General features: G+C 40.2%; 1 protein-coding gene and 1 long non-coding RNA gene across 3 annotated transcripts in view; both read right to left on the bottom strand.

Moving 5' to 3' along the window:
• Positions 1 to 336: 336 nt before the first annotated feature.
• On the bottom strand, positions 337 to 2,178 carry LOC147168451 (uncharacterized). Its single transcript, XR_015096019.1, has 3 exons — positions 2,029 to 2,178; positions 1,113 to 1,252; positions 337 to 936 (listed from the first exon to the last, which is right to left on the bottom strand). It is a non-coding gene; the product is annotated as an uncharacterized LOC147168451 (long non-coding RNA).
• Positions 2,179 to 12,106: 9,928 nt separating this feature from the next.
• The window catches only part of diaph1 (diaphanous related formin 1), an 85,217-nt gene continuing 81,541 nt past the window's right edge, over positions 12,107 to 15,782 (bottom strand). For both annotated transcript variants that reach the window (XM_086084940.1, XM_086084941.1), the window contains one exon: positions 12,107 to 13,960. In XM_086084940.1, coding sequence (XP_085941066.1) covers positions 13,773 to 13,960 — 188 coding nt within the window. In that variant the 3' untranslated portion in view covers positions 12,107 to 13,772. The remainder of the gene's footprint in view (positions 13,961 to 15,782) is intronic.

The raw sequence follows: 15,782 nt of genomic DNA, 5'->3' as shown, positions 1-15,782 counted from the left end.
TGAACAAAAAAGGTGAAATACTTGATGACTTGGTGAATAATTCTGTCACTTTAAGGTGCTGTCATAGGAGGATGAACAAAGATTTAGGTGTGCTTAATCATCATTTTCAGACAAATTAAGTTATATTGGATAATTCCCCGCGGCACTTGTGATGATCTATCACGGTTCCCTGGTTGGGAAGTTCTAATGCGTCCCAGAATTCTTTGCTATTTCACTTCTGATAAAATTTTCAAACACGAGGCCACAAAAAAAACATTTGACTCACAAATGATAATAGAAAAAAACTATTTATTTACTCACACTCTGTTACTGTCAAGGTGTTTCTAGGCCGAACAATTACACATTAGAGGCAACCAGAGATGTTGAAAAGTAATAATAATAATAAAGTACCAGTAATGTATCGGCATGTTTATGTTGGCTGCCCTCAGTATGATGCAGTACAATTGCAGTAAAGAACAAAATATTACTATCTTTATGACAGTTTTCACTCATGAACATGTTTAAACTTCAATAAAATATATGTTAATATAATGGCAGTGGCTCACATAAGGAACAAACAGGATTGGACAAAAACAACGTCAATGTTATACAACCAACAAAATCAATCTAAATACTAACACAGAGAAAAGTTTTAAAGACACACATAATGTTTTTAGTAGCCACTGCAAGGATAATAAAACATTCGTTGGATTTGATCTTTTTGCCGCCATCTTACACAATAACATAGGAAGCTAAAAATAGCCTCCCCCGATGTCGCGGTGCAGGAGCGAACCCGCGGGCTTTGACTGGCTGCATGCTGCAGATGTTGGGGGATGGAAGCACGGACGAGATGTGGAGTGAGGGCGGAGTCCTGATGCAGCTTGTGAAACGTGTACAGTCCACACTTCCTGTTCCTCTGCACACTGGGCAAATGGCAAGGGTATATATCTAGGACACCTGGATGATGCAATATTATTATTATTATTATTATTATTATTATTATTATTATTATTATTATTATTCGGCTTCACCTATATTCTATATGGATCGACTATAGAAACAAGATTCCATTTTCTTGATGGAAAAAAAGACTAATCCCAACATAGGGACTTCAGCCACAGCTATTTGCATACCCAAAATGGCCGACTCCCTTTTCTCCGCCTCTGTCATTGTGTTCCATGGTTGCTATGGCAACTGTCAGCCTCAGTGAGCACGCTGTTCTCCCCTCCGCGTTAAATCTGTGCAGCAGCCATGTTGGTGTGGTCCTGCTGAGCTGCAGGAAGACAAACACATTGAACCATTAGTCAGAGCTGAAATACAGGAAACACACACTCACATGCGCCCACACACACACGGATGAGTCAGACATAGTAAAGCACTATGGTCCAGTTTGATTGGAATGTGGAATGTAGATGTTCTAACACCTAATTCACATTAAGAAAAAAAATAACATTCCCGTTGTATGTAATGACACACAATGACATTTTATTCCTGAATGTAATTACTTGTCCAGCCAACCCATGAGTACTGCAGCTACATGCTACAGTAGCACATGACTGATATAGTGTCGAGGGGGTTCGGAGGGGGATAAAAAGGATCTTTATTGTGGCGCGTCTAATGTATAGCTTCAAAGTCACTTCATCAGATGATGACTCACAAAGACTGCTCGCTGTGTCCCCATGTAGTCTCTCAATGTGGCGACAGAGAAGAGAGAAGCGCTTGTTCTCATGTGGCCCCTTTACAGCCCCCACCCCATCTCGCACAATTAAGCACATTCCCACTCATTAGACACGGCAACACAAATGTGCATTAGAAATAAATCCAGTGACGTATAGCAGAATTATCCAATATCACGGATGACCTCTTTCACTTAATAACATTAAGCAGAAAACAAAGACATAACAGAGGGGAACAAATATACATAGTTAGATTCCTCCCTCCCCCCTCTTTTAATATCACCAGGCCCAAGTGGTGAGCACATCTGCGTCACAGTCAAAAGGTTCAGAGTTCAAATGTCAGGTCAGGTCTTCCTGTGTGGAGCTTGCATACCTTGCTCACGATTTTGTGTTTTTAAAAACATCTATGTGACCGACGTTGTGGATTCAAAATTGTCCAATTTGATTGTGAGTGTGAAACTTGCAAGTATGTGTAAATAAAATGTTTAGGAAAAACAAATACTTGAACTATCCTTCAGCTATCCGAAGAACTATCCTTCAAGCTCGTTTCCCGCCACTGAGGCTGACATCTGATTCTCATTAGAAAAGAACAGGAAGTGATGTCATGCCGGGAGTGTGGCGGGATAGGAAGTTGGCACCTCCTCCCCCTGTGTGTCCGGTGAGAAGGAAGGAGCCCACCCCCTACACACTTCCTCTCTTCTTCCTTCCCTTGATCCCCCTATAACCCCCACCCACCCAACTATTTCCCCCACTTTGCTGCAGCTGCCTGTCATGGTGGCTCCACACATGTTGGAGGACACAGAGCTCTTCTGTCCGTGAACAATGTGCAGGATTTCCTCCCGGCAGACACGAATGACTTTGTCATAACTCTTGGTTGGCATGTAGTGTGTATTGTTTACAATGCCACCATTGACTTAAGTGACACACTTTGGGCAAATTGCGCGTTAATGCTTTTTTTCTTTTCAGAAGATGAAGTCTGCACTCCTTTTCTTCGGATGGATACGCCTTATCAAAAATTTAACACTAGGAACCAATTTTCTCCTGACTCACTCAGCCATCTCCAAAAATACACTTTTGAGAATCCGGCAAGATCTCAGTTATTTTTAAAAAGACCCAGTGACCACTTTGTAAGGCACACATGTACAAGAATCTCTTATTATGACACATAATAGACTCTGGCTTTATAACAATAATCTAATTTGATCTCTTTGTGTCTGTAAATCAGTTTTAACGACTGTTGTTGTTGCTATGGTTGCACCACTCTTTAATGCCTTGGAAATTATTCCATACCCTTCTCGTGAGTGATACCTTTGAGCAGTGAGATCTCTCTGGTGCAGTAGAAGCTCTTTGTGGACCATGGCTTGTGCTTTAAGATGTAACAACAAAATGACAAAAAAAAAAAAAGCCTGGTTAAAACACCTGAATTTTATTTGGGGTTAATCAGAGGCGCTTTAACTGGTGACAGGTGTGTGCTGAGTCATCTTTAACCTGAGTTTAAATGTGACTGGTTAATTTTGAACAGATACAGCCCAAGTATAGGAGGGTGTGCACACTTGTGCAACATTATCTCAGCTGTTTATTTGTATCCCCTCACTAAAACAATTATTATTATTATTATTATTTTACAATTGAGCTGTAATAGGTCACATTAATGGTATAAAAAAATATATTAAATAATCTCGGTTTTGGTCTCATTTTGTTACATCACACAAACCTGGTATTTGAACAGTGGTGTGTAGACTTTTTATGGTTACTGTAACAGCAAAATTGAAGTATATCTTATTTATGCTTCATGTGGATTAAATTAAAACCAATTAAAAAATGAATACTGTATAATAATAATAATAATAATGTTTCCATACAACAAACACTTCAAAGAAAATTATAAATTCACTAATACAAATTTTTTTAAATAATAATTATTTGTTTCAAGTTGTTCATCTTGACCATTGCACAGTTCCAAACAGTACATTATTAGTTAAATTGAAAAAAAAAAAAGTATAGCATGACGACTAAAATGCTACAGTCTCCTTAAGTCCTCGGTTTAGTCAACAACAAATTTAGCATCTTACTCACACACTATTCTAATTTGTCTTCTCTTTCACTCAAAGAAAATGCGGCACCAATTAAACTGGAGCACTGGAGCCTGCATGTTGCTATGGCTAACACTAGCCTGATTTCAAGCGACACAGTAATGTGCTGGCTGCAGACTGGCCTGAATCACAGCAAAGAGCACAATGCTCCCTTTCAAGGCTCTTTTTCCCTCTTCATGTGAAAAGGCCCCTTTTTGCACTTTCTTACTGCAGTCATCTTCTGGCCTCGTCTCTTCTGCCAAGAGCCCTCGCGCCGGTTTTCTCAGCTGGGAGGATGGAAATCAGACTGGGGGAGAGCAACTGAGAGACAGGAAAGGCGAGAGGGGAAAGAGCTTGTGAGGGAGGGCTGAATTTAGACTCAGAGAGAAGGGCGTGTAAATGCTTTGTTGTGAGTGCTTTACAATGCAACGTGACATGACACTAGCCAGGTGTGTACAAGGTCATGTGATCTAAAGGAAGTGTGTGTGTGGGGGGGGGGGGGGTTATGCAAGTTACGCAATGAGAAGGTGAAATGCTAGTGGGGCGCATGGAGCAGTAGTAGAGTGGTTGTCTCCCAACTCAGAGGTTGCAGGTTTGATCCCATGCCATTGTGGCCATGTTGAAGTATCCTTAAGCAAGATACTAAGCACAGCTGCTCCTGATGCTGTGTCACCAGTAATTGAATGTAAAGTGCTTTGTGGACATATTTGGCCAAAAATTAGACCATTAGTGTGCCTAGCCTTAAATACAATAAAAGCAAATGTTTTTATTTTATGTTTTTATTGTATGTATTTATATATATATATATATATATATGTATTTATTTTTAAATTGTTATTTATTTGGGGGGGGGGGTATTCTGTCTTTGTCCCAGCTAACATGAACTACAATTAGCAGAATATACTTTATTTTATGTTTTTGTCTGTATGACTATCAACTGGGCACTCACTGCTGTACAATATTGTTGATGCCATCGATTGATCAGCTTGCCTATCTTTTCATTATATTTTATTATAATAGCTTTAAAAAATACATTTGTCACTCTTGATGACTGGGCATTAGTAACACACTTTGGGTGTGATGGTCTCACATGATCTAATCTCAAGATGGGACTGACTTGTTGACCAGAAACATTTCATGTAATTGTAAGTTGTCTATTTAGTAAACATTTAGATTTGTTTATCTTCCGTCAGTGAAAATATGACTTTACATGAAACCAGTCTGTAATGCAAAACAAGCTTGGAGACCCCGCTTTTAGGGCATCAGGAGTGTCCATCTGGTGCAGTAAGGTTTTTGGCATGCTCTTCCCCCACCCTTACCACACACACTTAACCCCAATCCTTCTTTAACAATCCTTAAACCCCATGAACATACACACACACACACACACACATACACACCCCCACACACACATTCAGCCCCTGCAGCCATCACACCCCCAGTACAGTCCTCAGTATCTCATCAGCTTCTCTTTACTGCTGCCGTCGTCATGGAAACAGAAAATTCCCCCATGCGATCCATGAAAATGTGCAGCAGTGACAACTCTTGCGCCACGGCGACAGGTGTTGCCGCAGAAATAGCGCAGCTGCTGCATGGATATTACAGACTAATAGGCATGTATAAGTTCTTCTTTTCTCCTTGTGGCTCAAATGGACAAAAGTATTGAGACAGCAGTTTATTTGAGTGTGAGGCTAGGGTTAGGTTGGGGTTGGACATCATTCGCCATCTAGCACCAGACACAAATATACTGACAACCCTATCCAGATGATGCGATAAGAAGAAAAAAACTTTACTCGTTTTTTTTTCAAGTAAAATGACTCCCAATTTTTACAGTGTATGTAAATTGCGTCACTTAAAAAAAAAAGCCTATGGAATGTCCTTTGAATGAAAGCAAGCCTATTCTTGAATTGAATCCTTCCGCAGTACTTCCTTGTCATATAACCCAGATAAAAATGTCCTAGATAAAAAGAAGTGGAGGTCCACCACTCATTTTTGAGACCTCTCCTCCTCCTATCATCATCATCATCATCATCATCATCATCATCTCCCCCTGCCTCACTGTGTGTTCCGCTCAGGAGATACAGGAGGTCAGCAGTCATGTGTGTCACCGTGTCTGTGTCCATGAATGTCAAATATTCATGCGGCTCTTCAGAACCTCACAAGAAGAGATGATGTCTGCACCGGGGCACAGCAGACTGCCAGTTTCCATGGAAACCTTCACCCCCACCCCCCACCCCCCACCCCCCTTTTCCAGACTCAGTTGGGTGGCAGCCGCACCTCCCTGGAGATTTGTATGAGATGCATCTGCATCTGCGTTAGCAGCAGGAGGGCACATCGGAAATTTAAATAAATAAATAAATAAATAAAAGTGTAATCAATGGGAAATGTATGGTGGATTAAAAAATGTTGCAAGTAGACACGTCCCTTCCTGTCTGTTTGTCTAAGCAGACTCACATAGCCAGCATAAGCTGCTTACTCTAATACTGCTGCACAATAGCTTCTGCTACTCCCTATTTACCACAAGCAGACCCCCACCCACCAAGGATGTCTGCTAAACGTGCTTTCATTCAAAACGGTCTTTTTGGACCTTTCATCTTCATCATTGCCCTTAGCGGCCACAACATTTGATTAAACACATGCTGTATCAACAGATAGTTGTTCTTGTTTCATTCAAATGTGCAGGTGTACCTAATGTTATGTCTCACTGTGCAGCTGTGCTTCTCCTCTCTGTGCAGCCCTTGTTTCCAAGCCCCGCCCATTCTTCCCATCACATTTGCCATCCTGCATGCCAAAGTGAGTTGAAATCACATGATTGACAGGAACGTCTGCAAGATGGCTGACGGTGGATGGTCTGTAGGAGCAAAACATGCCTCAATTCAACCATGGAACAAAGGAGAAAAATATTCAGGGAAGCTGGTGCAAATATCTCATTTCCCCTGGCTGGATAACCATGGCAACCGAGCAAAGGAATGATGTCATTGCCTCTGTCTTTACCTTCAGCATTTTATTGTCTCCTATCAGGGGGGAAATGGCTTCTCTCTTGAACCTCCTTGTTAACATGTACTCTATATTATGCATCAATTCAAATCAATCTATTGAACCAGAAGCACTTTATGAGTTTGGAATGTCTGCTAGAAGCAATTTCAGCCTCCAAATGTCACCGTGATGCAGCGTCTCACATAAACCCCTCCCCGCACGGGATTTGGAAGACAGAGGACGAGTGATCCCAGTGGAAATCAGATTGCTGCAGGCTCATCATGATGTAGGTCAATTGACTGTTTACTGCCCAGGGGGCCTTCGGTCATAGGAGACAGACAGATAGGGGGCAGCAGGGAGGGCCCACGCAAACAAACTTCAAAAACAAGACCTCGAAATTGAAAAAGGATGTTCAACAATAAACATGCCGTGAAGTGGGTCAGGGTCTGAGACCTTTGTGATCAGCGCCAGACAGCAATAATATCCTGAAGGGGTTGTCAGTGGGACCATCATGAATTTGAATGAACACATTTCTGGATCTGACAGCAGCATAGAAACAGTGTGACGATCCAGTATGCTATACACAAAATGAGCATAAAAAGTCTACACACCCTTGTTCAAATGCCACATTCTTATGACGTTGATAACCTCAAACAAAAGGAGACCAAGATAAGACAAGAACATTTGAAAACTTTTTTGCAATATAACAACATCCAACTCACTGGACCACTCTGAATCAATATTTATATTATTTCATTTATTTCCTTTAACATGACATCATACTCACCAAAGGTCCTGATTAATACAGTAAATGCATTACTTTGTGCAGATTGCTACTGATTGCTACTGATGAGTAAAACTAGTCGAAGTTGGAAGTTAGAAATGTTGCCCGAAAAATGGAGGACCGAAATATGCTGACGTTATCAAGGACCAGAGTGCAGGCCTGTGAGAATGAAAACAACAACAAACAGTCCCATTGCTAATTTGGGATGGTTCGAGTAGGCATAGGTATCGTATCGGGTAGCCTTATTTCATGGTATCGGTACCATATTGTGAAGGCAGCCAACACCAATATCAGCTGCCAGTGGCCATTTTATTTCAGGAATTAGACATTTGAAATGAGAAGAATAGAAAATTGCCAATAATTTCATGCTATTTTAAAGGGAATATACCACAGTATTTTAAGCCCTTCCACAGTTAAATCTAACCTTTGACACCATGGCGATGTAATTTTTAATTAAATATTAGGTACATTGCTAGTTTTCTAATGCGGAAGTAAAACACCCGGTTCAGTAACATCCCTCACCCCGTGTGCTTGCCGCGCCCCCGGCGAGCTGGCTGCAGTGTGCTGTTGGGATTCCGCGTTTGAAAACTCATCTGAATGGCCACGCAACGCAAGCCATCAATTATTCAATAAACATTTGAAACAAAACGTCTCCTTGCCGCAAGAAATCGTGGCGGAGAGGTCGCAAACCACCGACCTGCTGCTTATGGGGCGAGCGTACTAACCACTTATTGCAAATGTGAAGCGTAATTGGTTGCTTTGAATTCATTTGGACAGAATGTTTACTGATAAAGGCTATTTTTGTCACTATCCTGCGAGCATGGAGGTCTCAGAGAAAGTGGGCATGTGTTTTGTCCGCAGAGGCGGTGCGGGGGTGGATCCGCTCCTAATGACGTCAAAAAGTGCCGACAGCTTGTTTTCTCAGGTTGGGAGGGGCTGGTGCTTGGAGAGCAGAATAATCTAGACTAGAATTTCTCATAGAGAGGCAAATGGAGGAAAACACCACTTTGGTGATGTTTTTGGTGAGGACTTGGCATTTTAACATGGCTAAAAGCTTCAAAAAGTTGATTTTTCACATTGCTGTCTCTTTAAGTAAAAATGCAGAATTGGCATATAGGTCTTTATTTATTGGAAATAGATGGATTTTTATTTTTATTTTTAAAGAAATTTTATGCATTATTAGTAGTATTGGGCCTTCATCCGTATCGGTAACTACTGAAGAGTTGATACTCAAACTTGTATCAGTCCCTGGAAAAAAAAAAGGGGGTTATTAAATACCCTTATTGCTAATATAAAACATCGTCCAGGACTTTGGATTCTGAAGGTCCTGGGCAGATTGGCATGGCAACACAGAGGCTGAAATCTGATTGAGCAAAAATATATCACATACATGCACATCATACAGGAAGCAACCAAGAGAAATGCTATGAAAAGAAGAGATTTCACGCAACAATTGAATATTCTATTATGCTGTAAATGGTCCGTGTTTCTGATTTAGCATTTCTGCATTTAGATCCAGCTGAGATTACTGACTACATGAAAATAGCAGGAAAGAAACAACTAAGAGGTAATAAGGGGATAAGGAATAGAGATGACATCATCAGTCAACAGAGTTGTAGTTTGTTCGAGCGTGGCTGTGCTGATGGAGACGTCCCTTATCAGAGTGATGGCACAGCCAATCGGTTGACACTTTGGTGGCCCATGTTAATTGTCTCCTAATGTCGTGTCACACACAGAATGTCATACAAGCAGCCATGTCATTTCATCAAGGGAACAACATTAAGATATGATGACCAGGCCGGGAGCAGGTGCGTGAATGCATTTGCTGTCTTGGAAGCAAATTAAGTCATTTAGTCACATGTTATAGAAAAAAAGGGCTATTGGCAGTATCCAGACCTCTTTTGTAAAGATTGTGTTCTTGCCTGTTGGAAAGTTGAAAAGCGTCCAACATGAACAAATGAGGGCAGGCTTGCATCCAAACTTGTCTGAAAGAGAAAAGACGAGCGAGAACAGTCCAGGAGTGTTCAGCCAAGTTCAAGCTAAAATGAAACCTTTTATTTCACGGCGCTGCTGGCAACACCAATAAAAGACGGATACACAAATATATGTTTGAAACAAAACATACAGGATGACGGTCCAAAATACATTAATTAGCCTATGTGTGGATTTATTGTTTTCATTCATCCACAGCTGAGGACATGTCTCCTCCTCTGCCCTCCCTCCATCCTTTTTTCCTCCGAGATTCACTTCGCTACCTGGAGACCGACAGCCTGCCCGGGGCAGCCAATCACAGGCTGAGAAAAACATCATTCTGTGCCTTCATTGGTCGCCTGTTCCTGCTATCAATGGCCGTGTCATTGTGTAGTCTGGCACATAATACTGCCCCCTTTCTTTGTTTCAGACTATAAGGTCACACACATACATGCATACAAACACACACACAGATTTTCCCACAAGCACAATACAGTACAATAACAAGAGACTGAAGCATTCTGGGAAATCAGAAGGTGGCTGAGATGTCTTGACGGATTAGAATGTTTTTAATCTGAATTTCTCATTAGGTCAAATTAGCATTTGTACACCATCCAAAAGGCCTCTCTTAACTGAGACACTGCTAGGTTAAAATAACAGGAGAAAAAACATTGTTATATGTATGACATTCCTTGTCCTCAAACTATTTAAAGTTCATTAGTTAACATCTAAACAGATTGAATACCAGAGCTGCTAAAATGACTACAGCTCGTATAGTTAGTGCCAATCACAAAATAAAGTATATATTACACAAAAAATGGCGGACCTATTATTTGGTGTAAATATCGTGCCGATTGGTACAAATACTGCACATCTGTACTATACTCTTTCTTAAACAAACAAAAAAGCTCTGATATTACAACACTGATACCACTTTACTTGCCTGATAGGAGCTATGTTTTTTGTACTCTCTTGGCTCATATACATGTACTGCTTTTTTAAATAGCGCCCTTAGTGTTTAGACTGAGACGCCACATAACTAAGATACCTTGTGTTACAGGCTACATTTAAGTGAAATGTTTTGCACTCTGTGTGAAAAAAAATGGCATCAGTGCAATCATATATATAACTCAGTCCATGGTCCACTCACTTATTGTAAAAAAAAAAGAAAAAAAAAGGGGGGGGGGTGATTTTGTTCAAGATAACTCTTTTGAACTTTGAAGTCATACAAAAATATCAGCACTTCCCTTCCTCCAAATTGAAGAAATAATTAATTTTATCCCAAGGTGCAACAGAAACTTTTTCTGCTAAAAACACAGACTAGTTTCCCTCTTATGCAAGTCTAAAAGTTGGAGAGGTCTTCTATTCTGACGTTGAGGTCAGGCAGAGTCTCCAGATGCTTTTCCTGGCATATTTGTGCAGTTCTGCAGTGACACGTGGGATTTCTGACATATTCCAAGCAGACAGGAAGAAGGCTGGCGGAGTCCTTGGAGGAGATGACTGGCTGACTTGTGTGAGACCGGCCATATCTGGATCACAGTTAAGGACGCAAGTTTGGCACACCTGGCAATCACACTAAGAGGTAAATAGAGACGAAAATAGGAGGCAGCTATACTGCAAATAATATTATTACAGGGCTTTTGTCTGTGGAAATTGTGTTTGATGGAGTTGTGGTCTGGTTCTTCCACATGAATCATGCCTTTGCTGGTACAGCAGACAGCCTTCCACAAACTGGAAGCACAACAAGGCAATTGGCATAAATGTAGGCAAAGACAAATGTTAGCATAAAGGAGATCAAACATACACACACTGTATAATGTTACATGTCAGTGAAAGGCCGAGAATCCATGCTGGAAAAAAACATTTTGAATCTTTGGAGCTGCAGCGAGCTCTGGAATGCATCTGTGAAACTAAGTAGTTTCCACTGTTTAAACATTCCTCCGCTGTCTTCTGGCAATTAAATAATGGCTTTGCAGAGTGCACCATAACTTTCTGCCATTTTCACTTCAAAATGTGCTTTTATGGGAGGCTGAGGAGGAGATGGGGAAATAAATTAAGGCGTCTCACCTAAAAAAACTAGAGATTATGTTGAATTTAGTTGGAATAGACACTAAGTTATCTTCAGTGTGATATAACATCCTTAAAGGGTGATCAACCCAAACAATATAATGTTCTATGCAACCCCACTAGTCTAAACATTGTATATTGTGTTTATGGAATATGAACAAAATCCAGCCTTTTTTTCATCCATCTCAGGGGGTGGCCATTTTGCCACTTACTCTCAACTGAAAATGACATAATTGCTCAAGACTCAGGTAACAGCCAATCACGGCTCACCTGTTCTCTGAAGCTGAGCCATGACTGGTTGTTACCTGAGCAACTGTGATGTAATTTTCAGTTGACAGTAAGTAGCAAAATGGCCGCCCCGAGATGGATGAAAAAAAAAAAAAGGCTGGATTTTGCTGCTTAACTCATATTCCACAAATGCAGTATTAATTAGAATGTCGTGTTTAGGCTAGTCGGGGCACATACAACATAGTGTGTAAAAATAAGAATAAAATAAATAAAATGACTTCCCCTCTAAGATACTTAACATATTGACCACATTGAGAACATTCACATGCCCAAAAATGACTAAAAACAAAAACTTGAATTACCGAAAGACATTTTAATGATACAACAGAAATATTATGTGCATTGTTCTGAATACATAAAGAAATCTCTGCAAAAAAAAAAAGAGCAAAGCAAATGCATTTAATAAGAAAAAAAAATCAACTGTAAAAATTGACATAGAAAATCTCTTACAAAGGGGGGGAATTCAAATTAGAAAAACAGAACATATATTCCAGTAATGCTTTTCCTTCTTATTTTGTATCTCCCTCTCTAATGACGAAAAGAGCCACATTCCAGTATCTGGCACACACACACAGACATTAACATCCAGCAGGTTTTTGTATTTCAATGAGATCCGGTGTGCCGTTATCATTAAACGTGTGCAACTAACAGCAACTCCAGCAGGTGACAACAAGGATTCTTCCCTGAACGACACCTTTTTCCAGCCTCACTCCTCCATGACACTTGTTGAAGGTGTGATTAAGTAGTGGAGGAGTGAGATGTTGAATCAGCAAGTTGATATCAGTCCATGCAGCAGAAGCTAGCAGAAGATGGCAAAAAAAGGACAAATGACAGTATTTGTTTGCATAGGAATATAACATACATTGCATATGCTGATGACTCGTGATAAAGTTGCAGATTGTACTCGTGTGGGTAAGTAGGCGGGTGATGGGTAAGGAGTTCATCCGCCATTTCATCATTTTACTCTCGTAAACAACATCAAACCCCTCATATATGAATCCCCCTGATTTTAAAACCCCACCAATACACACAGACGTGAATTTTTGGCCAGCTTTTCAAGTGTGCGACCTCGGCAGATACCGCACAACTGCTTACAAAATGTAGAATTTATGACAGGGTGGTGGGTACCATAATTACAGAAACCACACGCACACACAAGTAGGTACTAAAAATAGATGCCTCACATTACGCACTCATAAAAGCACACAGGCATGTAAACTGCTTTTTGAAAGGCTGTTTCCAAATACGTGTGGCCCAAGCAGACATTCGGGATCTGCTTACTCTGTGCAAAAACTCTCTCAAATAACACAGCTGGAAAATTGAATGGAATGTTTATCATTTGACTGTGCTGTTATTCTCCGTTTAGGTGTGTCATCCCTTGAACAAATTACAACAACAAAAAATCTCACACAGGTGCGTATACAGCCCCGCACTAAATCATTCACCCACTGTGAGCTGACTGAGTGAAATGGACTCTTACTCAATGGCACTTTTTGCAGCAACACAGCAGAATTATCAGCATTTACAAACAGCAATGTACAATGTATCAAAAAAACAAAAAACAAACACAATCAATTTAAGGATTACAAAATGTGGCCAATATTTGGCGCAACACAACTAACCATTTGAAGCAACTCTTATGTGCCTGACTTTCTTTGAAACAAATTGGGAAATAACAGTTAATACCTACTCTCTTGTTCAATGCTGGAGCAGTGAAGTGATTAAGAACTATAGTGAAGAAACATATATGGACAAGTGCAGCGCATGTTAGCAAAAACAGTTTGTATGAAAGTGACAACATTTCATTGGCTGAATGACGGACATCTTTCATCCAGACTACAAGTGTGTGATGATGCTGAACTTAAATTTAAGATCAATATTGACTGAAGCAATGAGAAAAGAAATCTGCTTGGATGCATGTGACAATTATACATAAAACAAAAAAAGTGCCCTCATAGCCTAACTGGAACGAGTAGGCGTGGCTTCCAGTAGCTCCTCTAATGAATCTCCCGCTTCGATTTTGTGCTCATCCTTCTCATCAAACTTCCCCTTCTTGATGGGCACCTTGCTGGATGAAGATGCGTCTTCCTGCATCAGTTCTTTAGCCAGGATGTTGGTGAGGGCATGACCAGCTCTTCTGTGGTTGGCTGAGAAAGAGCAGCAAACACAACATGAGGCAGTGACATCAGCAAATACGCAGGCCGGATAAAATCGTGTTGAACTCATAACAAGGCAATGCAGGCAGGACAGGGGTGTCGTGTGTGTGTGTGGCCATTTTCATCACTGCAAACTATTCAAACAGTTTCAATTCTCAACACTGACGTTTGAGCTACATGCACACATGCACACAAACACGCAAACATGAACATACGTATACAATTTTTAAAAGGTCCACTCCAAGTCTAAATCTGCTTGAACAACGAATGTCATCTGCTTTTCTATTATGATGCTCACTTATTTAAATTAAATTAATTAATTAATGCCCATATTTAATTGACCAAGTCAGTCCTGTGGCTCATTTTTTTTAAATTCAGATTTTTGACCTGAGTCCAAAATTGAATTATGATGATAAATCTGTAACTTTGTTTTTGTGTGTATTAGATCGAAAAAGAAATTAAATAATGAGTCACTTTTTCTTTTTTCTGATTGCCTATTACAAATAGATAGAATAATAATTAAAAAAAAGACCAAAAAAAAAGTTTTGATAAGAGTTCTTGTATTGTGTTGGTGTACCTAATCTTGTGGACGGCATCTTGGCACATGCATTACCATGACACATGTACTGAACAGTTTAGCGGCACACTCATATATGCGGATATATGCGGATTAGTGCCAAACAGATACACGGAGAGCATCAAAGGAGTAACAAGTCGTGCGGAGCCATCATGGATGACAGCAGTAAGTGGTTGAAGAGCTGACAGAGGACGCGATGAAGAAACGCTGTCGTCTCTTCTCCGACCTGATCTCCCACACACTCTTCGGCAGCTGTGCAGCAGCAGCAGCCATTTTGAATTAAATAGGTCAGGAGGAGATTGCATTGGGGTGTTTATATTTGTTTAATGTCAGATGCTTTATCACAGGAAGTCACTGTCAGTGTTGTGACGACGCAAACCACACATGCAAAATGAACCATGGTAACACAAATGTCAACCCAAAACACAACACATGGTTCTCACTTTATGGAGGTTAAACAACAGAACACAGTTACCGATTCATGTCTCCAGAATAAGCTGCGACAAAGACACTACTGAGTCTGGCAAGGAAAGAGGAGAGGAGGATTGTGAGATGCTTAAAAATAAATGTATTTCCACAGACATTTTTTTCACAGCTCATTTTCACTAATGATTTTCTTCAAACACATTTTAGCAAGCATTCCATTTCCAGTCCCTAAATGACCCACAAATGACAGACATTATGTGTCAGTGTCGGTGGTGCTTCTTCATGGGAACAGGAAGACATATTTGGATACAACTCAGGAACAAGAGGGCTGTATGGAATAGTGATGAATATTGACAGACTGCTTGGAAAGTGGCAAGTGAAAGAATGAGAGTAGAATTGCATTCTAAATAGCTAAAGGAAAGAAATTATGTTACTTGAGCAACCCTGGGAGCACCTAAGTGACAGGTTTCTTTCAAAGTGAGCCATCTTCAGAATTGAATGGAAAGTCCCTTTAAGAACTCAAAAGTTTTGAGTTTTACAATATTTTTGGACATTAGATATTTGCAATATATGATTATTTTTGTATATTATTTTCCCAGTTTCAATAATTCCTGCTAATCGTGTCAATAGTTCAGAACACCATTTTTGAGTGACGCTCAATCACTATTGGACATGTGGTAGAGGATATAATATAAATAGACTATGATCAAACCACTTACACTTAACAATTTCAAGAATGTTAGCCTTGCTTTTACACTCGAGGAAAAGGCTCAGCATATTCAGCATGCAAATTGTGCTCGTACAGAATGA

Source organism: Leptonotus elevatus, chromosome 9 (assembly GCF_054856555.1).
Source record: "Leptonotus elevatus isolate MCC_2025b chromosome 9, RoL_Lele_1.0, whole genome shotgun sequence".
Taxonomy (NCBI): domain Eukaryota; kingdom Metazoa; phylum Chordata; class Actinopteri; order Syngnathiformes; family Syngnathidae; genus Leptonotus; species Leptonotus elevatus.
Note: the sequence above shows the minus strand (reverse complement) of the source record. Positions and strands in the feature narration are given on the sequence as shown.